Source organism: Macaca mulatta, chromosome 3 (genome assembly GCF_049350105.2).
Source record: "Macaca mulatta isolate MMU2019108-1 chromosome 3, T2T-MMU8v2.0, whole genome shotgun sequence".
Taxonomy (NCBI): domain Eukaryota; kingdom Metazoa; phylum Chordata; class Mammalia; order Primates; family Cercopithecidae; genus Macaca; species Macaca mulatta.
In genome coordinates this window covers 46,841,343-46,868,020 of record NC_133408.1, presented here as the reverse complement: position 1 = coordinate 46,868,020, position 26,678 = coordinate 46,841,343, and the positions used below count along the sequence as shown (strand labels likewise).

At 46.9% G+C, this 26,678-nt stretch overlaps 1 protein-coding gene and 1 long non-coding RNA gene across 21 annotated transcripts in view; one reads left to right on the top strand and one right to left on the bottom strand.

The window, feature by feature from the left end:
* The window catches only part of ZSCAN25 (zinc finger and SCAN domain containing 25), a 119,914-nt gene extending 95,350 nt beyond the window's left edge, over window positions 1–24,564 (bottom strand). For 3 of the 20 annotated variants that reach the window (XR_013414662.1, XR_013414663.1, XR_013414661.1), the window contains exons 1-8: window positions 24,336–24,564; window positions 22,673–22,802; window positions 22,190–22,274; window positions 21,337–21,769; window positions 19,759–19,960; window positions 19,010–19,101; window positions 17,425–17,548; window positions 11,687–12,584 (exon numbers count right to left, since the gene is read on the bottom strand). Coding sequence is in view for 10 of the 20 variants with exons in the window: in XM_077995080.1 (XP_077851206.1) it covers window positions 11,752–12,584; window positions 17,425–17,548; window positions 19,010–19,101; window positions 19,759–19,960; window positions 21,337–21,723 (1,638 nt within the window). In the remaining 10 variants the exon portion in view is untranslated. 20 annotated transcript variants of the gene reach the window in all.
* Window positions 695–3,104, top strand: LOC144339716 (uncharacterized). Its single transcript, XR_013415073.1, has 2 exons — window positions 695–785; window positions 1,848–3,104. It is a non-coding gene; the product is annotated as an uncharacterized LOC144339716 (long non-coding RNA).
* Window positions 24,565–26,678: the final 2,114 nt, after the last annotated feature.

The window sequence follows — 26,678 nt, the reverse complement described above, 5'->3', positions numbered from 1 at the left end:
CTTCTACTTTCCCACAGCTGAAATTCCAGGGCATGTGGTAGAACAGGAAACAAAAACAAATTTATAACATGTCAGATAATGGTAAGGGGTACAAAGAAAAATAAATCTGGGTAAGAAAATAGAGACTGATGGAGAGTGCTACTGTAGAAGCGCTGTGTTCCAATTATCGATTGCTATGTAATTAAACCACTCATACTTAGTGGCTAAAAACAATAGCATGCATTTATTTTCGTTCACATTTCTGGGAGTGACCAGGCTGAGCTTGGCGGTTTCCCTGTAGGGTCTCTCACATGGTTCCAGTTAAACAGGGGCTGGAGCTGGAGTCATCTGGAGGGTTCCTTCTCACCTGACTGATGGTCAGTGCTAGGTGTCCACTGTGACCACAGTGAGGAATATTGCTGGAATACCTCTGTGCAGCCTGTCAATGTGGCAGAGGCTTCTTCCCAGCATTGCAGCTCTGTTCCAAGAGCAAGCATCCCACATATCACCTCTTACGACCCAGCACCACTGCCTTCACATTTAATTTGTTAGAAGTGAGTCAGTTTGGTCAGTTTCAAGAGGAGAGGAACTAGACTCTAACTCTTGGTGAAAAGAGTGTCAAGAAATTTGCAGACATGCTTTAAAAACATGACAGATAGTTAGAGAAGTTCTCTCAAAATAGGAACTCACATGAAGAGAAGGAGAAAGTTGTGTAAAGGGCTTGAGAAAGTAGCTTCTAGGCAAGAATAACAGGAGCTAAACACAAAAGTGGGAGCGTGCCTGGCGTGATTGGGAAGAACTGTCAGGTATGGAAGGACTTTGTCTGTTACTCTGAGAGGAGAAACCTTTAGAAAGTTCCAAACAATATGTAAAATCATCTTAGTTCTATTTTTAAAAGATTATCTGGTTCTAGGATAGTGAAGAGAGTATACAGAGGAAAGAGCAGAAGCAGGGAGACAGCTGACAAGGTCTAGGGAGAAGACGGTGGATTGGACCTGAAGCCTTGGAGGGAGTGGGGAGTTGCCTGTCTCTGTCTATATTCTGAAAGTAGGGCCAACAGGATTTGCTGATGGCTTAGATGTAGGGTATAAGAGAGTGACATCTAGGCTTTTTGGACTGAGCAACTGGGGCATCAGAGGGTCCATTAATTAAGATGAGGAAGAATTAGGTTTGGATGGTGGGAGGAGAATGAAGAGTTTGGTTTTGGGGTGGTAAGTTTGAGATGCCTACTTGATCTTTAAGTAAGTAGTTGTGAATATGAGTTAGAACTCAAGGGAGAAATCCACAGCCCCCTGGAATCTGGCTTCCCGTGCACTATGCCACTGAAACTGATCTCACTCATGTCACCAGTGTTGATAAAGCCAACGCACATTTTTTGTCATTAGTTTGACTTCTTGCCAGCATTTCACCCTTGAACTTGGCCTTCTTTAGAAACCACCATCCACCCCTGCCTTCTAGGGCAGCACACACTCGGGACTTGCTACTTCCTCTCTCACTGGTCTTTCTCAGTCTCCCTGGCAGGCTCTTTCACTTGCCAGCCCTTAAGTGCTGGCATCCCTCAAGATCCTCTTCTCTGCTCACTCTAGGCCTTCTCCCTAGACAACCTCATTTCGTCACAAGGCTCCAAAGGCTATTGTGAAAATAGAAATCACAAACTTTAAATCTTACATGCACCTTAGTTGAAAGGAAAAAAAAGCACAAGCATAACTTATATGAGCTTGGAACCAAAAAAGTCTTACAAGATATCCTGAATTTTTCAAATATGGTCCTGGTAAAATAAGGATAGTTATATTATGTGATTTTACTTTTATTTTTGGTTTTATTTTTTTTTATTTTTTTTTAATTATTTTTTATTATTATACTTTAAGTTCTAGGGTACATGTGCATAACGTGCAGGTTTGTTACATATGTATACTTGTGCCATGTTGCTGTGCTGCACCCATCAACTCGTCAGCACCCATCAACTCGTCATTTACATCAGGTATAACTCCCAATGCAATCCTTCCCCCCTCCCCCCTCCCCATGATAGGCCCCGGTGTGTGATGTTCCCCTTCCCGAGTCCAAGTGATCTCATTGTTCAGTTCCCACCTATGAGTGAGAACATGCGGTGTTTGGTTTTCTGTTCTTGTGATAGTTTGCTAAGAATGATGGTTTCCAGCTGCATCCATGTCCCTACAAAGGACACAAACTCATCCTTTTTTATGGCTGCATAGTATTCCATGGTGTAAGACATTCATACAGCCAACAGACACATGAAAAAATGCTCATCATCACTGGCCATCAGAGAAATGCAAATCAAAACCACAATGAGATACCATCTCACACCAGTTAGAATGGCAATCATTCAAAAGTCAGGAAACAACAGGTGCTGGAGAGGATGTGGAGAAATAGGAACACTTTTACACTGTTGGTGGGATTGTAAACTAGTTCAACCATTATGGAAAACAGTATGGCGATTCCTCAAGGATCTAGAACTAGATGTACCATATGACCCAGCCATCCCATTACTGGGTATATTTTTTATTTTTTAAGAGACAGGGTCTCCTTATGTTGGCAACGGTGGTCTTAAACTCCTGGCCTCAAGCAATCCTCCTGACTCAGTCTCCCAAAGTGCTGGGATTACAGGTATAAGCCGCCACACCCAGCCTATTATGTGACTTTAGAAGCACAATAAGCAAAAGAGCTGTCAAGAGACCAAAAGTGTGCCGAGTATAGGGGCTCACACCTGTAATCCCAGCACTTTGGGAGGCTGAGGTGGGTGTATGGTTTGAGGCCAGCAGTTTGAGACCAGCCTGGCTAACATAGTAAAACCCAATCTCTACTAAAAATACAAAAATTAGTCAGGCTTGGTGGTGGCACATGCCTGTAGTCCCAGCTACTTAGGAGGATGAGGAACAAGAATCGCTGGAACCCAGGAGGCAGAGGTTGCAGTGAGCCGAGATGACACCACTACACTCCAGCCTCGGTGACAGAGCAAGACTCTGTCTCAAAAAAAAAAAAAAAAAATGAGGGAGAGAGACCAAAAATGGCTTAGCCTCCGTGACTCATGCCTGTAATCCCAGCACTTTGGGAGGCCAAGGCAGGAGGATCATTTGAGGCCAGAAGTTCGAGACCAGCCTAGAAAACATAGTGAGACCCCCCCCAACTTTATTTAAAAAAGAAACAGGTAAGAAATAAAGGCCAGGTGCAGTGGCTCATGCCTGTAATCCCAGCACTTTGGGAGGCCAAGCCGGGTGGATCACCTGAGGTCAGGAGTTCAAGACCAGCCTGGCCAACATGGTGAAACCCATATCTGCTAAAAATACAAAAATTAGTTGGGTATGGTGGCACACGCTTGTAATCCCAGCTACTCAGGAGGCTGAGTCTGGAGAATCACTTGAACCCATGAGGCAGAGGTTGCAGTGAGCCAAGATCACGCTGCTGCACTCTAGCCCGGGCGACAGAGCAAGACTCCATCTAAAAAAAATAAAAAATAAAAAAGGAAGGAAGGAAGGCAGGAAGGCAGGAAGGCAGGAAGGAAGGAAGGAGGGAGGCAGGGAGGGAGGGAGGGAGGGAAGGAGGGAAAGAAGGAGGGAGGGAGGGAGGAAGGGAGGGAGGGAGGGACAAAAAACAACTTGAAAATGATGAGTTCTGTCTCTTGTGATTGCTAAGAAGTAAATAGTTTCCTGATTGGTACAGGGCTTCCTGCAGCTATTTAATATGACATTCCTCATCATTCTCCTTGCTGGCAATCTCAGCTGAGCTGCATACAGATCATCACTTATCCCAATAGCACTTTTTAAAAAAATCAATCTCTGCCCTAGTGATTTAAGATATCATCTTTATCATATACTAGATTTCTTTATAGAACCCAGTTCCTTTCTGAAACTATTATTCTAATACATTGGTCTATTTATGGACCAGTATCACATAATCTTAACTGCTGATTTTTTTCCATCACTTATTTTCCATTCCCTCCACCAGAAGCTTAGTCTAGACAGCAGGAACAGAAATGAAGACTGGAAAAATGGTGAGAAAACTGGTTGTCAATGATAAACTTCTCATCGTACATTCCACTTTCCCTTTTCATATAACAGGCTGAGGCTGTTTTCAGAAGTCAGTGAAATTCTTATAGACCGGGTTTTCCTCCAAATTTTTGCAGCCACAGAGATAGTATAATACTCAAATAGCTCCTGCAGGTGGGAGTCAAGGACAAGAAGTGATATCGTTTGTCTGTGCCCCCACCCAAATCTCATCTTGAAGTTTCCATAATCCCCACATGTTGTAGGAGGGACCTGAAGGAAGGTAATTGAATCATGGGGGTGGTTACCCCCATGCTGTTCTCATGATAGTGAGTTCTCACAAGATCTGACGGTTTTATAAGGGGCTTTTCCCCCTTTGCTAGGCACTTCTTCCTGCTGCCATATGAAGAAAGACATGTTTGCTTCCCCTTCAACCATGATTGTAAGTTTCCCAAGGCCTCCCTATCCCTGAGGAACTGAGTCAATTAAACCTCTCTCCTTTATAGCAGCATGAGAACAGACTAATACAGGAGGTAAATAAAGACTTCTACCACCTCTCTCCTCCCAATCTCCATCTAAAAGCTCTTCTACCACCTTCTCAAGAGACTGCACTTTTTGACTAGGAAGGGAAAACATGAAGCTCTTGCGTTTGCCACCATTTCCTGGTCTCTGGCCACTCAGATGATAGCACAGAGCTACAGCTAGTGCGTGTGGCAGCAAAACTATTTGCTCTTCCTGAAAGCCAAATTGCTCCTCCCAAGTCCCTCTACTTCTCAGGGCATAACACATATACTACCCAAGCATTTCCATCCTCCCTCTCCCAGCAGTTTAATTCTGAGTGACAAAGAATATCGCCTCTCGTCCCCGCTTCATAGACAATTTTCATGGAGATTTTTTATTGAAACATATTGATCCTGGGAATGTGCTGGACAAGATGGCTCTCTGGAAGTATATCTTTCCCTGAGATCATACAGAAAATAGGCAGGACAGGAATTCAAAATTGTGAGAGGACCAAGTTAATTTATTTGGCTTGGAGAACTTCTGGCAAGTGAATACAGTAGAACTGCAATTGGTGTCTCAACAAACAGCTAGAGATCATTGCCTATGAGAGAAGCAAGATTTGCTGATGGTTTGGATGTGGGGTATGAGAGCGGGAATCATATCATTCACCAAAATAAGGGAGAGGCCAGGTGCGGTGCCTCACACCTGTAATCCCAGCACTTTGGGAGGGCAAGGCAGGTAATCACCTAAGCTCAGGAGTTTAAGACCAGCCTGACCAACATGGTGAAATCCCGTCTCTACTAAAAATACCAAAAATTAGCCGGGATACAGCAGGCGCCTGTAATCCCAGCTACTCTGGAGGCCGAGACAGAATTGCTTGAACCCAGGAGGCAGAGGTTGCAATTAAGCCAAGATCGCACCATTGCACTCCAGCCTGGACAACAAGAGCAAAACTCTGTCTCAACCAATCAATCAGTCAATAAAGGAGAAACAGCTTTTGAAGGTGGGAAGAATACAAAGGGTTTGGTTTAGTGTGTGATGTATGAGACGCCTATTTGACCTTTAATTAGTTTTTGTTTGAGACAGGGTCTTGCTCTGTCACCCTGGCTGGAGTGTAGTGATACAACCTTGGCTTACTGCAGCCTTGACCTCCTGGACTCAAGCAATCCTTCCACCTCAACCTCTTGAGTAGCATGCCATGATGCTCAGCTAATTTTTTAACTTTTTGTAGAGATGGGGGTCTCATTATGTTGCCCAGGCTGGTCTTGAGCTCCTGGGCTCAAATGATCCTCCCACCTCAGCCTTCCCAAGTGCTGGGATTACAGGCGGAAGCTACTGCACCCAGCCTAAGTAGTTATACATGAGTTAGAATTCACAGGAGAAATCTACAACCCACTGGAATCTGGCTTTCCCCCACTATGCCACTGAAACTGCTCTCACCCTAAGTGCCTTCTAATTGCTGAAACAGGTAGAAATCCAGGTCTTCCTTTCATTCAAATATTTACCGTCTCCTGTTACAGAGTAAAGAGCCCGTAACTGCCTGCACTGCGCTTAAGTGGCCCTTGCTAAGGGAAGGTTAGTCTACACCCAAGCAGAGGCTCATTGTGATGCAGAGGCATTGGGGCAGGGACCTGCCTGACAGGAACCCAAAGCAGCAGTGCTAGAGCCAGGCTGCCTCCACAGGGACCACCTAGTTTGTTTGCTATAGAATTGCAGGCCCCTGCCCTGAGATTAGACTTCAACAGCTCTTGACTCTGCTTCACAATACTACCTTTACCCCCAAGTGATCTCTAATAAAACTCCTTTGTTTTCTAGGAACTAAGTGGAGACTTTAAACTCCACAGGAAACAGATCCAGTCCATGGAGTTCCAGTCCTCCTCTCAATAGCTAAAAATTCTAACTGACATAAGATATTATCCTGAATGCTAAGAGCAGTGATTCCTAGCTAAGGTCAATTCTGCCTCCCCCAGGGGATGTCGAACTGTTTCCTCTTACTGAAAGCCAAATTGCTCCTCCAGAAACATCTTTGGTTGTTACAGCCAGCAGGTGCTACTGGCATCTGGTAGGTTGAGGCCAGGATTGCTGCTAACATCCTACAATGCATAAAGCAGCCAAGACAGCTGCCAACAGAGAATTATCTGGCACAAAATGTTAACTGTGCAGGGGTTGAGAAACTTAGCGAAGTTTAAGGGCAAGTACATGCTAGAGAAACATGTTGCTGCCTGTCATTTTCCCTGTCTCAAAAGTAGATTAAGTCAATCTGTGCTGTAAAGGGGAGAGGGAGGGGACTTGAAACCAGCTTCTTCTTCTTCTTCTTCTTATTATTATTATTATTAGTATTATTATTGAGACAAGAGTCTCGCTCTGTCACCCAGTCTGGAGTGCAGTGGCATGATCTCGACTCACTGCAACCTCTGCCCCCCGGGTTCAAGTGATTCTCCTGCCTCAGGCACCTGTCACCACACTCAACTAATTTTTATTTTTATTTTTTTTTGAGACGGAGTCTCACTTTGTCGCCCAGGCTGGAGTGCAGTGGCGCGATCCCGGTTCACTGCAAGTTCCGCCTCCCAGGTTCACACCATTCTCACGCCTCAGCCTCCCGAGTAGCTGAGACTACAGGTGCCCGCCACCATGCCCGGCTATTTTGGTTTTTTTATATTTTTAGTAGAGTTGGGGTTTCACTTTGTTAACCAGAATGTTCTCAATCTCCTGACCTTGTGATCCACCTGCCTCGGACTCCCAAAGTGCTGGGATTACAGGCGTGAGCCACCGGGCCTGGCCAAATTTTTGTATTTTTAATAGAGACAAGGTTTTACCATGTTGTCCAGGCTGGTCTCGAACTCCTGGCCTCAGGTGATCCACCCGCCTTGGCCTCCCAAAGAGCTGGGATTACAAGCATCAGCCACTGCACCCAGCCAAAACCAGCTTAATTTTTAAGAAAGAAAGGTTCTCCTTGCCTCTCAGCTGGGATAAAACAGGTACTGAAAGTATTTTCAGCGTAATCAGCCTGCAGACAACACCCATGGCACACATTATGACATGCACCAAACTTTCTTGATGAAGTATTTCCCCAGGACAGACCTTAGGCAGTTACCTGGTTCTACCACCACCCAAGGGAGAAAACAGTTTCCCTTGCAAAGGACAACAGCCTCCCTCATTACCCAGCAGCACAGCACATGCAACCAAACACCGAAGGTGTACAGCATCATCAGGATGTGAGGCAACCACAGATGCCTTGTCATACAAAAGGAGGCCCATCTATGAGTTGACCAAACACCCCTGTTTGACCTGGAGAGTCCCGGTTTACACCACTGTACCTGCATAATAAATAGCACCCACTTTCACTCTCAAAAGGGGCAGGAAATGTGGAACATTTGCCTGGAACATCTTGTCACGCCAGAAAGCAAAGAAGCTGTCAATGAGAATTAGGGTTGTGTCAAAAGGATTCAGGAGCCAAGGTCCAGGGGCCTCCACTGGTCGAAGGTGAAATAATTTGAGCATCAAATTATAACTGCAGTGGACTGACCAATATCAAGTATGTTTAAATCTATGAGTGCAGGCCAGGTGCAGAGGCTCACACTTGTAATCCCAATACTTTGGAAGGCCAAGGAAGGGGGAGCACCTTACCCTGGGAGTTTGAGGCTGCAATGAGCTATAATTGCACCACTGCATTCCTGCCTGGGTGACAGAGCAAGACCCTGTCTCAAAAAAACCAATAAAAGCAAAAAGCTATGAATGCATTGATTTCTACAGACTTGACTCCCTTTACAGGAAACAAAAAGTAACTAGCTCATTATTCTGAAAACAGGCAAATCAAGAGGAGGATGAAGCATTTTCTTGCCTTCCCTGTATGAACTGTATCTAAGGGTAACCTACGTTAAAGAAGGGAAATTTCTTACAGAAATATTCCAACTACTAAATGATGAAGCATTTACAGAACTAATGAAACAAACAGATCAAGCCTTCTAAAATCATATGAACAGAAACAAGGCATGTCACAATCTATAATGTGTTCTTGCCAAAATGTGAAATATGAATCTGATTACACCTCTAAACACGTCTACATTTTAGATAATACAGAGGGCACGGAAATATGTTAAATCATGTCACGGGTATGCAAATAGAAAATGCAGAATGATTAGCTGGGCATGGTGGCATACGCCTGTAATCCCAGCTACTTGGGAGGCTGAGGCAGGAGAATCACTTGAACCCGGGACGGGGAGGTTGCAGTGAGCCGAGATTGTGCCACTGCATTGCAGCCTGGGCAACAGAGCGAGACTCCATCTCAAAAAAAAAAAAAAAAAAAAAAAACAGAAAATGTAGAATGTAAAAAACTCTCCAGGATAAACGATCCAGTTTTTTAAAATGAATAAATTTCAAGGAGAAAAGGTTAAGTATTACAGATTATAAGCCTTAAGAGACAAAGAAACAAATTATAATGTATTGAAAAATTAGGTGGGTTCTTAAAATTCACTGGATATTTTGACATTAAGGAACTGTTTTGAGAAAGGGTCTTGCTCTGTCTCCCAGGTTGGAGTGCAATGGCACAATCATGGCTCACTGCAACCTCAACCTCTCGGGGTCAAGTGATGCCCCGCCTCAGCCTCCTGAATAGCTGGGACCACAGCATGTACCACCATGCCCAGTTAATTTTTGTTTGTAGATGAGGTCTCACTATGTTGCTCAGGCTGGTCTCAAACTCCTCTCAAGCAATCCCACCTTGGCCTCCCAAAGTGCGGGGATCACAGGTGTGAGCCACCACACCCAACTGCCCTTACCTTGTGCAGGTACACACTGAAATGGTCATAAACAACACTTGGGATATACTTCAAAACTTCAGTGGGGGGAAGAAGATGGGGAGGAAGGAGTGGACAGAGATGAAACAAGATTGATTGATTATGAGTTTATAATAAAGTCAAATGATAAATACATAAAGATTCATTTATATAGGTTTGAAATTATCTATTATAAAAAATTTCTAAAGAATAGAAAAATACAGAAAACAAAATATTTCTTAACATTTGAATAGATATGAAAAATGAGACTACCACAATCCCATGGGAAAAACCCCCTACTAAGAGGCTTTTCTGAGACACTGTCCTAAGCTCTTGGCCCCACAGGAGACAGGGAAGAGGCCAGATAGGAAAGTCAGCAAGGCCCAGCTCCTACTGAAGCTTAAGATATCCCAACTTGCTGAAACCCAGAGGAGTGCTGGCTGCGTATGATTAAACAGCATCCGTGATTCAGGTAAACAGAATGATGAGTGACAAGCAGCCCCCGGAGGTCTCCCAAGTCCCCACCTGCCTTTGGAATACCGCCCACTGGGGATGGCCACGCTCAGGCCAGAAGCCTCCCACTGAGTCTGCCTGGTTGTCAGCCCTGTCTAGCTGCTCTGATAATTGAGGGGGGAAAAAAAGGTGATTTTGCACATGCACCTCAGTATCACAGAGGAGCAGCAGCAGCCCTGTGTGGACATCTCAGATACATTTACGATCTGGTCACTGCAGCCTCGTGGGCACAGCTAATGGGCCAGGAAGACCAAGGAGGGCCATTTGCTAAGTCAAAATTAAACACCATGCTGCCTGCCAAGAACAGGTGATAAAACCATGTTTCAAAGTGGACTGAGTAATACAACTTTGTGTTAGTCATTACCATTTACCTTATTTACAATGGAAAATGAAAAAACAAAATCTCAGTAAATGAATCCAGTATTAAGAGGCATCAGAAGACAAACCACATTTCGCAATTATAGTACACTGTCAACAAAAGACAAACTCACTCACTCAGCCAGGGTTCAAAGGCACAGCACAATGACACAGCAGTCAGTCCATGCTAGTTACGCAGCTTCCAGAACTTTAAACAGAAATGAAACCCTTCAGTGATGGCACAATAAGGAAGTTTCAACAGTTTACAAATATTGCATCTTCTCATTTTTAAAGAAATGTATATATTTTTAATGCCTACAAACAGCTTTATTTTTCCTGACTTGGCACTCATGCAAAACAGGTCGCTACCAGCTCACCATCCCCAGTGGGTGTCCAGGACCCCGAGTGCCTTGATGACAAGGGTCTAGAGGGCAGAGACCATTCCGTAACAAGAGGTAGGTGGCAAATGCATTTCAGGTCAAGATGCTGACAAAGCCATGAATACAGGCCCAGAGGATTTGCAGGAATATCCATGGGTTCTGAAGATCAGGTACATCCACGAGATGTAAGCTCTACGAGGTCAATGGCGTCTCTCCCTATTTTATTCATGGATGTCTCTCAAGCACCCAGAAGAGTTCCTGACATGTTAGGGCCTGAATAAACACTTGGGAAATGGGTCAAATGAGAATGGGGCGAAATTAATTTTATGTACTATAAAGTGCCATCAAATATAGGGCGTTAATACTAGTTCACCTTTCCGACTCATTTTAACAGTTCTTTCTAGAGAACTGTTTTTTAAAATACTCTGATGTTTATTCAGTGATCAACAGCAAAATAGTAGCTTCCTAACAGTTGGTGTTGACAGTTGTTATAGTGCAAGGAATAATGGATGGGGAAGTTTTACAAATGAGGATAGAATGTTACAGCCTGACACAGACGAGGCTCCAAATAATGTAAAATTCACACAGTTGCCTGGGAGCAGATCCCAGCTGGGGCAGGAAGTTCCAGCACGGGGCAGGAGGGCAGGAGTGGTCATGGGAAGATGCTCTCATGAGCACACAGCACAGATACCCTGAGAATGCCTCGGGTCATGGGCTGTTGCATGCGTCCCCAATGCACGAGCCTCAGGGGAATGAGGTCTAGTCTCTTATTCACCACTGCATTCCCACGGCCACGTGCTCAGAGGGTGTTCAATAAATGTTTGTTCAATGGAAAAGAGAGGGGATGGGGGAAGAGTCTGAGCTAACGACCCTGCAGGCAGGACAGAGCCCTCAGGAAGACAAGGTCCCAGCTACCAACACGTGTCACGGTTATGCCTTTACTCCCAGCCTTGTTCGGCAGGGGGACACAGACAGTCCACTGAAGGAGAAAATCTCAGCCTGAACTGAACCACAGGAGACTGCTTCTCTCAAACATGGGAAGAAAAATTGTTTAGCACCACTTGGGTAAGAGACGGAAGCAGCTATGCTCTTGGAAGCTCTAAGTAAGCCAGGCCTTGCCTTTCCTGCATTTGCGAATGGGTGGGAAGGCGATGGGACCAGTGCTTTCCTGCAGCCTCACCTTGCGCCCCGCAGGGCCCTGCAGTGAGAAAGATGAATGATGGTGCTGCCTGCCACCTGCTGTGCTCACTGCACCAGCGGCTCCTGGCGGTGCTGGGTCTTCTGGTGCCGGTTGAGGATGGACCTCTGGTTGAAGCTTCGCCCACAGGCTGGACAGTGGTAGGGCTTCTCCCCTGTGTGGATCCTCTGGTGTCGGACCAGCCGCTCCCCTTTGCTGAACCGCTTCCCACACACCTGGCACCCATACGGCTTCTCACCAGTGTGGGCACGCCGGTGCACTGCCAGGTTGGCATTCCTGCTGAAGCTCTTGCCGCACTCACAGGTGTAGGGCTTCTCCCCAGTGTGCGTCCTCCGGTGCACCTGCAGGTGCTGCCGGCGGCTGAAGCTCTTCCAGCAGTCCCCGCACTTGTAGGGCTTCTCTCCGGTGTGGCTGCGCTGGTGCACCTCCAGGTGGTGTCTCTGGCTGAAGGTTTTCCAGCACTCACTGCACACGTAGGGCCTCTTTCCCAGGTGGGTTCTCTGGTGCTTCATCAGGTACTCTCTCAGGGTAAAGCCCTTCCCACACTCCACACAGCCATAGGACTTCTCCTCTTCGTGGGTTCGCTGGTGCCTGACAAGATTGGAGCTCCGACTGAATCCTTTCCCACACTCGGGGCACTGGAAAGGCTTCCAGAAGGAGCTGTGGGTTTTGACTTCGTCAGGCAGGGGGATGGCACCGTGCTGGGGAGGAGGAAGCCCGGGCGCACTGCCTGCAGAGCCACCAGGCTCCTGCTCACAGGCCCTTCCAAGCCCAGGGCCCTGGAGAGTGGCTTCCCCAAACCTCTCTGACGTCAGTGCCGCCAGCGCCCCTTTCAGGTCTTCCTGTGGGGGTTTTGCCTCCTTTTCCTTGCTCCCACCGCCTACAGGACAGGAGGAGATAAAGATTGATTCTGTGGTAGCCGCAGTACATTTACAGGTTAGAACTCTGCTTCACAGGGGTCCCATTCACCGTTCCTTCTCTTTTTTCCTTTGACCAACAACCTCAACTCAGGCTTTCCTTACTTCTTTTTCCTTATTTCCACTTCCATGTCTTCTCACAGAATAGTCTGCCAAATTCAGTGCCCGCCCATTTATCTTGCTGCTAATCTAGACTTTTATTTCCTTCAAAATGTAGCTCAATAATTTCCTCTAAGACACTCACCGTGATTATTCTCTTACTCTGGGCCTCTTCAGCACTGTGCACCTAACTAGCACTTTATTATTCTGTACCTATTTACATGTGACTTTGTTGGAAATGCTGTTTCCATTCATCCAGATGTCCTGCGCCTTCCCCAAACGATTCTACACCTGCTGTAGCACAGGGCAGCATGCAGCTCTCCAGACCTTCCAGGTGCCTGCTCAGCCCCCCGTCCTGCCCACATGCTCCCTCTGCCTAACCAGCGTCTCCCAGGAGCCTGACAGGGGACTGACTCAGGGAAGATGCTTGCTAACTGCTGGCTGAATGAATGAAGCAGGCTTCACTGAGGCTCCTGCAGGAGAAAGCCCCTAGGTAGCACATTTATCAGGACTGAGACCATGATGCTACTGAAATGCTCAGCCTCACCCTTCCTTCATCCTCACTCTGATCCTTCTTATACTCTCTCTAAATTAACAGAACAGGTGTTTATGGAAGAGTAAGAAGAAGGGGAGGAGAAGAGAAGAAAAGAAAAGGTACTGGGGAAGAAAGAGGCGAAGAGAAAAAAAGAAAAGGAGAAATAAGTGGTGCTTAGAGTCCTTTTAGGCAAGATGACTAGAAGACAAAAAAAAAAAAAACCTGACAGTATATGCCTCCTGGTTTGATAAAATATGAAATACATACATATCAGCTTCGATTTTACTTTGTAAACTTTTCATGAAAGTAAAAGTGTACAAGCCATTTATGTTTTGTATACGCAAAGATTTTATTTTTTTTTTGATCCAGTGCTGACTAAAAAATGTCGTTACCCTTTTTCTCCTTTTTGTGGAGATGGGGGCCTCACTATGTTGCCCAGGCTGGTCTCAAATTCCTCGGCTCAAGTGACCCTCCTGCCTCTGCCTCACTGAGTGCTGGGATTACAGGTGTGCATCACCACACCCTATGCAAATTTTCTTAACAAACCCAACCACGTAAACCGCATTCAGTTCAACAAACAGAACATAACCAGTCCCTAGAAGCCCGTTTTTCATCTCCTCCATTACTATACCCTGCCATATATAGTATATACACATACGGTATATATATAATATACATATATAGTACACATATATATTATACCAAGGGGAACACACTGTCCAGACTTTTTTGTCTGTTCTTGAACTTCATGTAATTGTCTCACACATTGTTTCTGGCCTCTTCTGCTCAATATCATGTTTGTAACATACACCTATGTCATGGTGTGAAGCTGTAGTTTATTCTTTTTCACTGGTGTATAGTATTCCACTGTGAGTATATGTGTGTGTGTGTGTATATATATAGAGATATATAGATAATAGATTGCAACCTACTTATTAATTTGACTGATGTTCATGTGGGTAGTTTTCAGTTTTGAGGTACTACGAATAGTAAGATTAAAACTAAATGCAATGCACAAACCACTAGATCTTGGGGAAATCTGACTATGCACTAGATGTTACACACATGGAATTTATGTTTATTTTCTTAGATGGAATTATGCTACTGGTCTATGTTGGGAATGTCATTGTGACACAAATGCTGAAGTATTTACAGATGAAAGATTGAGATGCCTCCAACTTCCATATCATTAAAAAAAAAACACACATTATACAGCTAAATATGGCAAACATTAACAACTGGTGAATCTACATAAAGGCCTAAGTGCGTTCTCTGTACTAGTCTTAGCTTTTCTGTATGTTTGAAAATTTGCATAAAGAGAGTTCAAAATATAAAGCTGCAGGAAAAATAAATACAATGAGATACCTAAACATAAATAGAGACACTGGGAGAAAGACACAGTAGTGGAAGAGAAGGGACCTAGCAGTAAGAAACCGGTTTTGGCTGCTCAACTGCTGTGTGATCATGGGAAAATTAACCTCTCTGAGCCTTACATTCTTCACCCTCAAAATGGATTGTACACTCATGAAGTTCACTGCACACATGGAGCAGGAATGCAACGGTTCGTGGTATTATTTTAACCCCCAGACCATCTACCTGACTTACAGCTACTTCCAGGGACCATCCACTTAGATCTCAAAGTCAACAAATGGAACTTTCCATTCTTCCTCCCTCTTAGGAAAATGCTTCCCTCCCTTTCTGACAGGAGTAACATAATTTTTCCAGTCTTTACAGGAGTAACATAATTTTTAGTCCCAGCCAGGATCCTAAGACGTAGACTCCTCTCTGACTCTTCTCTTTCCTCCCCTCTGGCCAATCTGTGGCCCATCCTTGGAAGCATATTTCAGTAAACCCTCTTCTTCATGGCCACTGGCCTGGTTCCTGCTCTTACCCCGGTGCCTACATTGTTTCAACCCTCCAGACTGGCCGTACCCTGCTGTCGATCCAATTTCCTCAAGTAAAACCTCCATCACATTACTCTGCGCAGAAAAAAATTTTAAAACAAGGACCGCAAGTCCTCATGGCCGGCCTCACTCTCCTCACTCCTGCCCCCTCCTTACTCCTGAGCACTCGTCTCTCACTCCAAGGCCCTCATCACCCTGGGAACCAGCCTGCAGAGTCCAGGCCTCCTGCTCGTTTTGCCTCTGTGATTCCAAATCATCTTGTGAGTTCTTGCTCCAGTCCTTGTGGCCATGACTGCAATTACAACTCAGACGACAAGGTCTGCACCTCACGGTCCACTAAGGAGGACAGATGAACAACTGAAAGTGATCTGGGCAGCCACCTAGCTCAACCCTGCCCTGTGCATCCAGCCTCTTTACAGGTGAAGCAGCTCAGGCCCAGCCCCACGCAGCTGTCAGTACAAGCACCAGGACAACCCGAGTGTGAATCCCAGGAAGACCTGAAAGCTGGGACAGCAAGTGAATGGTACACTTGGGAAATGGGCCTTCGTGTCACCTGGCCTCAGCAGAAATTGAACATTTCTGTTCAATTTCAGGTGGGGGCTTGAGTTGCTCTGAGTTCTGAGACACCGAGCTAGTGAGGGGACAAGAACAGAACCAGTCTCCAGAACAGTCAGAAATGGCCAGGAGGGCATGAAAACCTTGTGAGAATGGGGGCGAGGGGCTCCTCACCCCACACAGCAGCATCACTGGGAGGGGAACACTCCTGAGGGGGACCCTGGCACCAGGACACTGGCACCTTTGTCTGGGGCTTGTCACTCGAGCCCCTGCTTTGTTCTGTCATCCTCTGCCATCACGGCAATCACACATCTCCAAGTAAAGTATGCTGACATCGTTCTGCCACTCACATCACTGTCACGCTGTGCCAACCATGCCCTGGACCCAGGTCTCCCAAGAGCCCAGTGCCCCTTACCCTATCCCACTATTACATGCACATGGCCTCTTCCCCTGAACTCTAAGACCCCACAGGCAAGCACCTTTATTTTTAACTCTTCATAGTGACCAGAACAGCACTGGCCACAGAGCAGGTGCCAAGTCCAGCTCTGTGGTGAACAAATGAGTGAAGGCTGATGGCTCCTACAAGAATCCCTTAGTAATATTTCAGCACTAACTAAACAATCTAAGAATACCATGGTCACCACACATTTAGATGTACTGCCTCCCTTCATCCTCATAGCACCATGAGCACAGGTTCCATGAACAGTCTCATTCCACAACGGAGGAAACCGAGACCTGGAAAGCTCAAGGGAGATGCTCAAGGTCAGGGTCAGCAAGTGGAGGGGCAGGATGGATTCTCTTATGTCCTGAAGGAAGCACAGGGATAATCCTGATCATCCTTCAAAGCATTTCAGGATAAGGAAAGGCCAGGTGGGGTCAGTACAGATGGGAGGTCAGTGCACAACCCACAAAGAAGTTATGAAACAAAAAAGAAGAAAATCAAAGAACAAGGAGAGGCCGTTCCAGCCACAGTGTTTCCTCTCCCCGCTGGTGTCCTCATTCCACCCATGCAGACTCTCCATACTGCCCCTCGCCCTGACAGCCCCAAAGCCCTGCAGTGCGCTCTGCTGGCAGCCCCTGTGGGCTCTCTCCTGCTGCTCCTCCTCCCATGAGCTGCTGTCACACACAATGGCTGCATCCCCACAGGCTCTGAGTCCAGGTCAAACCCAGCCACCACCTGAGGCCTAGCGCAGCTCCGCTTCCTCTGTGACTTGGGCCACTCTGACCTCTACCATCACGAAGCCCTCTCATGCCCTCCTACATGCACACTGTGAGCTCCGATGCTTTCATGCACGTTAGTCCTGCCCACTTCCTGCCCCGGGAGAAAACCACTAACACAGGGCCCACATGCAGGGAGCACTCAATAAATATCTGAACAAGCTCAGATGCCCCATCTTTTGCTGTTGGTATCTTGCTCTCAAGCCCTCTTTGTCTTTAATCATGGACACAGTGTAGGTGTTTGGGGGTCCTCATGACTGACCTGTCTCCATACAGCCAGAATAATGGCCTCATGATTTCCTGCTCCATTATTCGGCTCCTCTCTTGACACAGGAAAGCAGCTCCTCGTGCCCCGTGGTCCATGCTGGACCCATTTACCCACCTGCCATGAAGTCTCCTTCCTTTGCCAGGAGTACCAGAGATACGGCAGAACCCCTGACCTGAGCTTTCAGAACTCCCCAGTTCCTCACCTGTGGGTGGAGACAGTCTTACCTGGGCAGACCCTGCAGTGCTGCGGTTCCACGTACTCCCCAAAGCAGTCTATCTGGGCTGGGGTCACATGCCTCCACTCCTCCTCAGGGAAGGCCAGGGCCATATCTTTAAATGGCCCCAACCCCTGCAACAACAGGAGATTGCTATGAATAAAGAAAGAATCCTAGGCCAGAGACAGTGGCTTATGTCTGTAATTCAACTTCCTCCCAACCAGCTTCCTCCCAACAGTTGAACTGGAGTAATCTACTTGTTTGAGCCACTGTGGTTTTGAGCCTCTGTGGCTGGGGCTCAGCTTGCGCCTAACAACCAAGGCACCTCATTTCCACTCTGCAGCGGCCTCCACTCACACCTCATGCTTGACAGAGCCTGGCAGCCGCTATTTACCTTCTCATCAAGAAGAAAGTTCACATTCAGCCAAGCCCTGTCTTAAGAACAAGGCTGTGATAAAATAAATGCATCCTCAATTTCTCACTCACTGCACCATGAAGAACTATTACGGTACAAGGGAGGGTCCAACCAAATTAAAAAGCACTGATGTCATTCCTCATCCCCTCCAAAGTACGTCCTTGGAGAACAGGAAAGGGAAATGATGCTGGCATCCAGCCTTGCCCAAATATGGCTTGAGCAGGGCCAGAGTTGATCCCCTTCTTTTTTCTGCCAAACACCTTTTCCTCTTCAAAGAACTCTTTTAGACTCGCCTCCTTGACGAAGGTGCCCCACTGGAAAGCCCCCACCTCCCTGGTAGCACTCAGCACCCTGTGGAAGAGAGAGCACCCCATCTATGCTTCAGTTACACCATTTGTGGCAGATGAGTAATGTTAACGAGGTAGTGTGGCCTAGTGTGGCCTCTGTGGCCACAGAGACCACCCTGCTCAATGCTCCTGGAAGCCCCAACCCTGAGTCAGCCACATTCCTGCTGAGGTTAGGGGACAGGGAAGTTTCCAAAACAGAAAAAGCAGCAGCAGAAGTATCCATAAAGGACAACCACAAAGGGTTACCTCGGGGCCAACCAGCATGGCCTAGATAGCCCTAGGGGGTTTCTATCTGTAACGGTTATTAAGAGTCCATCTGTGGCCAGGTGCGGTGGCTCATGCCTGTAATCCCAACACTTTGGGAGGCCGAGGCGGGTGGATCACGAGGTCAGGAGATCAAGACCATCCTGGCTAACACAGTGAAACCCCATCTCTACTAAAAATACAAAAAATTAGCCAGGGCGCCTGTAGTCCCAGCTACTCGGGAGGCTGAGGCAGGAGAATGGCGTGAACCTGGGAGGTGGAACTTGCAGTGAGCCGAGACTGCACCACTGCACTCTAGCCTGGGCGACAGAGCAAGACTCCGTCTCAAAAAAAAATAAATAAATAGTCCATCTGTGGCTCAGGCTCCACACATAAGGTTCAATGCAAATTAACAACTGGGGCTGGTGGTTCAGCGGAGGAAACCACACCATCAGGTCCACCAGGACTAGGAAGGGAGAATGACTCAACTTGGGGGTGGGGAGGGCGCACTGTTGTGCAGAGAAACCCTGGGGAAGGTGAACCTCAATCAAAGCAACACCATGATCTCTGGAAAGGGAGTCAGAGCTCACCTGCGGTCCAGCGGTAAAGAACCCGGCTGCCATCTCTTGGTCTCTGGAATTCATTGTGGGGAGGCCAGGACCTGCCTGCAGAACAGGTAGTGCTGAGCAGGGACAAAAAGCATAAGATCAGAAGAATCAGTGATGTCATGCTGTTAGCTTGTTCAAAGGTGTGCCCCACCGGATGCACACAACCTCAGGAACCAGGAGACTCCAGACAAAAATCACTTTTCACTTTGGTACCATGTTTTCCCATGCACAGGGGCCTGGGTGTCCCCTGCCCTGTTCTCAGCTGGGGCCTGGGTGTCTCCAGCCCTGTTCTCAGCTGGCAAGATTGTCCCAGCCCTGTCCCTTTAGGGCTACTCATGCTCCCCAGTCACACTCTGGGAATAACCCCCTTTGAGATTCAGTAGCAAAATAAAGCTACATATTACTTTGGGGGATACAGCTCATCTGCCCACTGCAAAAGTATTCCTGCAAGTCAGCTGAATATTTCCTGGTAGTTTCTAGAAAGGATCTGAGGGAAAGAAAAGATAAATAATAGGAAAGCTTGATCCCAGATATCCCCTCCAGACACCAGAGGGTAAAGGGAGAAGAAACGGTTTCACTTCATTTATTTCCTAAGGTGGAGGAAGCAGCCAAGAAAATTCACAATTACACCTCGTGGGTAACTTAGTTGCTCCATTGCTGGGTTTCTGAAGAGGGTTGGCTGCATAGCAGTTTCCTGTGCCCTGACATCCCCACTATCTGCTCTTACTCACCTTGCTCCTGGAAGGCCCGCGTCTCATCTCCAGGGTCCTGACTGAGCTGCTCCTCGGTACCCGGGTTTGGACCTTGAACTCCTTCCCCAGGGGGCATCCCCCACTCAGGCTTGACCTCCACTGGCCCCAGCTGGATGCCTGGCTCCCAAGCGCCTCTGCAAAGTGCTGTTTCCTCCTGCTCCCCCTGCCCGTGGCATGGAACCTAAGAACAGTTCCCAACACTGATTAGAATGAGGCCTGGGCAAGGCTGTTACGAAGGGAATTGAATTAAAATCTAAAAAGAGAACCAAGAAAAAGAACCACTCCAGCTTCAGGGGAGAGGCAGGAAAAATCAGCTGAGCTCTTCCCCAGGACATCAGTGAGGAAGTGAAAAGGAAGCTAAACTCCCTGCATCAGGCCCTGAGCAACTTTTATCTGTCCATGCCATTTGACAAGGATCCCTTCTACCTGCCATCACCAAGCCCAAATATTTCAGCACAATATACTCACTACTAGAAAAAAAAAAATTCTTAATTGAAGAAGCTGAAAATAAAAAATGCAAAGCCTAGACCCCGCAGTGAATAGGCTAGTGAGAAACAGTTGCTTTAAAGAGAGCCAGGAAGCCTGGGCAACACGGTGAGACTCCATCTCTACAAAAAACAAAAAAAATTAGCCAGGCAGGGTGGTACATGCCTGTGGTGTCAGCTACTCAGGAGGCTGAGGTGGGAGGATCAACTGAGCCAGGAGCTCAAGGCTGCAGTAAGCTAGGATTGTGCCACTGCACTCCAGCCTGGGCTGTCGCCTGACCCTGTCTTGTCTCAAAAATAATAAATTAAAAAGAGCAAGGAAAATCAGGAGGACTCTCACACTGAGAAAAACACATAAAAACAAGGCCTTTCTGGTCCACTTTTAAGCTCCTGAGTTGGGAGTAGGAAAAAATTATCTTAGGATTCTGAAGACAGGAAGTAAGGGTGACGAGAGTGTGCACGGCAGGCTGAACTACAGAAGGATGGGGGCTTGTGAGCAAGACGGTGTCATCAGTCCTGCTCTCCTCTCCCAGTCGTCCATCAGGGGGCTGTACCACAGAGTGACCGAAATATGGCTGGAACCTCAAGGAAGCACGTGTGGTGCAAGTCACTTGGTGTCATTACAGCAGCACCAGAGAATTGTTACAGGAGCCCTGTGAGCCACAGAGAAACAGCACTGCTACTGACAACCCTTTTCTGGAAAAAGATTCCCCAGGCAGGATTCTCTGCCTTCCCAGAGGCATCTCTGTCCAAAGCAGGGTCAGTTCTATAAGGGACCCCAAAAACAATCACAACTGCCTTCTTTTTGCCTGATGCCCACAAGGGAAATATGGCCAGGCCTCTGCCCTCATGACCAGAGGCTTCAGGCCCTTCTGCATTAGAGCATCTCCCCTGGAAATGGCTTTTCTTGCTGAAAACTCCACTGCTCTCCAAAAAGGGCCTCAGGGAGTCTGAGGGCAGAGGAGGGAGGTTCCACACCTCATCCACTCCTACTGCTTCCTCAAATCTTTGGATTCTTTAACACTCCCTGCCCACGCCAAGGGCGCCAGACCTGGATCCCCTCCTCACCCACCGCCTTGGCCTCCAGCGCTCTTTCTGTCAGGTCCTCCACTATGGCAGCCAGAGCCTTGCCACTCTCTGGGCCATGTTCCCGGATCCAGGTGTAGAACTCGCGGGGCAGGATAGTGAGGAACTGCTCCAGCACCAGCAGCTCCAGGATCTGCTCCTTGGTGTGCAACTCGGGCCTCAGCCACCGACGACAGAGTTCCTGGAGCTCCCTAAGAGCTTCCTGGGGTCCAGCTGCCTCCTGGTAGCGGAACTGCCGAAACCTTAGCCGAAAAGTCTCTGGACTAGGGTCTTCCCTTCCTCTGCCCCATGGCAACTCTTTCTCCAGTTTCACCACAGGAACACCCAACTGCTGCTGAGGAGCTTCCGCCATCTCTGGATGCTCTTTAAGCATCTTCACACTCCCTCCGAGGAGACTGAGAATGACCACATCAATGACCCTTTTGAGAACAAGAGACATGTAGAAGGTCAGCCCATCCTAGTCTGTCTCTACATCAAGGAATATTCCACTGGAGAACACAGTAATTACCTTTTACAAGGCATTTTCCAAAGACTGAACACAGATCCCAAAAGTCAGGTCAATTCAACATAGTAATCATTTGCTAAGCACCTATTAGGTACAGAGACTAAATAGAAAATGTCTAAGATTTTGCTTATACCCACAAACAACTTAGGATCTCACTGAAGAATAACACTATAATCAGAGAAAAATATATAATGGGTTATAACTGGGTTAGTCGCCGGGGCCTACTCTTCCAATACTAAACATACATGCAACACACAAACACACACGTATACACACACAACAGGTAGGCAGAAACAACAAACAAAATAGAGAACAAGACACACTGGGAGCTTACCCTCTTGAAACTCATATGCTGGTACAGCAGACAGAAAAAGTCAAATGGAAGCAACTTTTTTAAAAACTGCAAGTGGGGACAAGTTCTAGAAAGAAAATAAGTAGAGTGCTCTGTTAACAGGGGGCAAATGACTTGAAAAAGGCTTTTCTAAAGACATGACACTGGGCTCACTTAAGGATGAGAATGAGTCAGTTATTCTAAGAGCATTCCAGGCAAAAGCCCTGAGGCTAAGAAATTACCTAAGGTGTCCAAGAACAAGCCATATTTCAGTGTGGCTTCAGCAGAGGGAGGGGCAGAGCTGCAACAGAAGAGGTGGCAGAGGCAGACAGAAACCACATCACCCAGAGCCTGCGCCACAGTAAGAATTATGAACTTTATTCGTATTTCTTACTTTAGCGAGGAACTACATGTTTTATAAAAGTCATTCTGCCTGTGTGTTGACAGGGAATAGGTTAGAGGTGGCAAGAGGGAAATGGCACTTACAGTGATTCAAGCAGGAGATGATAGGGGTTTACATCAGGGTGGTGGCAAAGAGTCAGACAAAATCAAGACGTATTTTGGAGATTAAAACCAACAAACTTGCTGACGGCTTAGATGTGATGGTGCACTCAACCTGAAAAAGACAATGGAGCAACATATATACCATATTATAAATGATCAAAAGATTTCTAACTTGTACAGGCTTTACTATTTAGAAAGCATGTGAACACATACTTCATTTAATACTTAAAACACTTCTGTAGGGTGAGTACTACTCCTACTACTTTTCAGAAGGAAAAAAAAAAGAGGCTAGATGATAACTGCCTCCCAAAATACACGGTATAGATTGAAACAAAAAAAAAACATGCGAAGTCAAAAAGAGAGAAAACTAATCAAAGTCCAAGTATTCAAGGAAAACAAGAGGCTTGAAGTAGACTGCAGCATGAGTCCTATTTACTTCCAAGTGGATTAGGTGGAAGACCTAGGCTGGGAAGACAGACTTGGAAGTCCAAAGCATCAGGGGAAGGGGATCCTGCTTGTCAGAAAACGGAAAGATCACCTGACTGGAGCAGACAACGGGCAGCTGGCAGGAGACACACCCCAAAGCATGTGCTAAATATTCTGCTGGGAGTTTGTGTATTTATCTACCCCCACTTAAACCAATTTTATATTTTCAGTCTATTCATTGAGTCTGCAACATTAAGATTTCTCTTTCATTCCTTTCTGGCTATTGCATTGGTTCACTCCACTAGTGCATTTCATGCACTATAGTGCAAATGTTTACCCATGTGTCTCCCTCTAACAGACTCCCTGGAGGCAAGAAAGATCCTCATTCATCTTTTATCTCTGCCATATGACAAACAGAAGGTGCCCCATTGCTATTCTTTATCTCCCCCCACCCATTGTTACTCTTTTGTTTCTTTTTGAGACAGGGTCTCAGGGTTTTGTCACCCCAGCTGGTGAGCAGTGGTGCGATCACTGCAGCCTTTGCCTCCTGGGATGAGGCGATCCTCCCACCTCAGCCTCCAGAGTAGCTGGAACTACTGGCAAGTACCACCATGACCAGCTAATTTTTTTTATTTTTGTAGAGACGGTGTCTTCCTACGTTTCCCAGGCTGGAGTGCAGTGGCATGAATGTAAGTCACTGCAGCCTTGAACTCCTAGGCTCAGGAGATTATCCTGCCTCAGCCTCCTGAGTAGCTGGGACCACAGGCGCGTGCCACCATGCCAGGCTACTTTTTAATTTTTGTAGAGACAGGGTCTTGCTACGTTGACCAGGCTGGCCCATCACTATTCTTTCAATAAGTGTCCTACGTGATTACTTTGACTTTGCAGAGAGTTCTGCTTTGGTTCAAGATCTCTTCGGGTTCGTAGCCAGCCCTGCACTAAGCCAAGCCTGGCAGAACGAGTTCAGCCTCGCTCCTACCTGAGCCTACAACGCGGCGGCCCCTCAGAGTCCGGCCCCTCAGAGTCCAGACCCGCAGGGCCTCGGGGCCGCGGAATGCAGCTCTGGAGAGACTTGCCGCCCCCAGCCGGGGCTGAGCGAAGGGAGACGGGCTCTAGTGCAACCCCGCTGCCGCCGAGCCCCGTAGCGGCACCAAAACCCGTCAAGGCGGCCGTTTACCACCTCGCCCACCACCCGCTGCGGCCCTGATGATGCTCTCACCCGCCAGGGTCGCCAGTGCCCTCCGCGGACCGGAAGTGAACCGCGGACGCTGTCAGACAGGTGCGTAAGGAAAGACTCGCTTCCGTGTCCTCTCTAGGATGCTCGGAGGTCTCGGCGGATGCGCCTCGATGGTCGCTGATCCCAGCCTGCTGTTACGAGCCCGGCGAGGCGAGACCACCAGGGCTTCCCCAAGACTGACTGCTCAGCTCGAGGCGCTCTGTCGCCAGGCCCGTTTCTACCTCCGTGCCTTTGCACCTGCTTGCCCTCCGTGAAGAGGACTCGGTGCATCGCCAGATACACTACTGGACACAGCACCTGCCCCAAGGGGCTTTAGAGTCCAGTCGGTCTGTGCGTGACTATTCCGGCCGCCAGGGCCTTGCGCCGGGCGTAGGAGCAGAGGAGATAGAGGGCGCACTGGGTCTTATGGGCACACATAAGAGGTGCCTGACCCCGAGTAGTGTGCGTGTGTGTGTGTGTGTGTGTGTGTGTGTGTGTGTGTGTGTGTGTGTAGTCAGGGAATGCTTCCTGGAGGAACCAGCATCGGAGCTGTTTTTTGTGGGGGTTTTTTGTCTGTTTTTGTTTTTGTTTTTTGAGAGAGAAGTCTCGTTCTGTCTGCTAGGATGGAGCGCAGTGGTGAGATCACAGCTCACTGCAACCTCGAAACCCTGAGTTCAAGCATTCCTCACACCTCAGTCTCCTGGGACTTTTTTTCAATTTTTTGCAGAGAAGGGGTCTCTCTATGTTGCCCAGTCTGGTCTCCAACTTCTGGACTCAAACGATCTTCCCCCCTTGGCCTCCCAAAGTGCTGGGATTGCAGGCGTGAGCCACCGCGCCCAGCCTGAAGGCAGTCTGCCTCAACTGGATGGCCCAGTGTTCCTCCAGAATCCACTCAGGAAACAGGAAACCCTCTTGTCTTACTCTTCTCCAGCACTTTGCAAAGTGTCTGATACAGTATTTGCTAAAAATATATATTTACAGGATAAATGAACTTCTAGAATATAACATAGGTGTTAGACCATCTCACTTTATCCTCCATGTCTCTGTCCCACTTTCATATTTTTCTTGTCTGCCCATATTTGATTTGGGTTTATTTCTTTGCCTTTTTATTAATAACCCACTTTTCAGCTGTTTCTAATATGCTACAAAATCTACAGTTTTTGTTTGTTTGTTTGTTTTAGAGACAAGGTCTTGCTCTGTCACCTAGGCTGGAGTACAGCGGTGCTATCATAGCTCACTACAGCTTTCAACTCCTGGGTTCAAGCAATCCTCCCACCTCAGCTTCGCAAATAGCTGGAACTACAGGCATGAGCCACCACACCCAGCTAATCTTTAAAAAATGTTTTGTAAGGACGGAGTCTCACTATGTTGCCCAGGCTAGTCTTAAACTCCTGAGCTCAAGCAATCCTCCCCACTTGGCCGCCCATATTTTTGTTTTAATTAATATGTTTTTTCATTTCTAGAATTTCTATTGGATTTTTTCCAAATATTCTAGATCGATCTTTTAAAAGAAGAATTTACTATATGTTTAGGCTTTTCTTTATACATAGTAAATAGAGTTGAGCCTGATAATTCTGAGATGTGAAGTCCCCTGAGATCTCTTTCTGTTATCTGCTATTTCCACTGTTTTTGATGGTGCCACTTCCCCAGGAGTACCCGATAGCATCCATTTCCCATATCTCATCATCTCTGCCATTATCCAGCTTTAATCGTTGCCAATTGACAGGTGAAGTAAATGTTACCTCATTTTTTAATTTGCATGTTCTTCATTATGAGTGAGGTCAGTCATTATTCCTACTTTTCATTAACTTCTTGCCTTCCCTTTTCTGTGAACTGACTTTTGTTTGTTTCTATTAAGCTGTTTATCTCTTATTGATTTATGAGTTCTGGGGACATTATATAATGTCCCTAGAGCATTGAATACTGTCCCCAGGACATTAACTATGTCTCCAGTACATTAAATAACATCCCCAGAACATTAATTGGGGGCATTCCTCAAACATATCTTCCTCGAACATACCATGGTACCTGGTTTCCTTGTGTGACAGGCTGCTCATTTTCCTTGGAAACGTTTTTGTGAAACTTGAGTTCCAGGATAAAGTGAATTTATCTAGAGAAGGTTGATATTTTTTTCTTCCATGTAAATTTTTTTCTTGTCAGCATCACCAGTCCAGGGTCATTGTAAACCAAACTTATAATTTGAGGATTTTTGAACCATGCTATAATAGTAATATGAATTTGGGCTGCAAATATTGAGGGGTGATTTGTGGTTGCAACTTCTCAACCACAAATCTTTGTGGTTTTGTGGTTGTTCAGCTTGGCACTAAGACAAATTGCCTTGCTGGC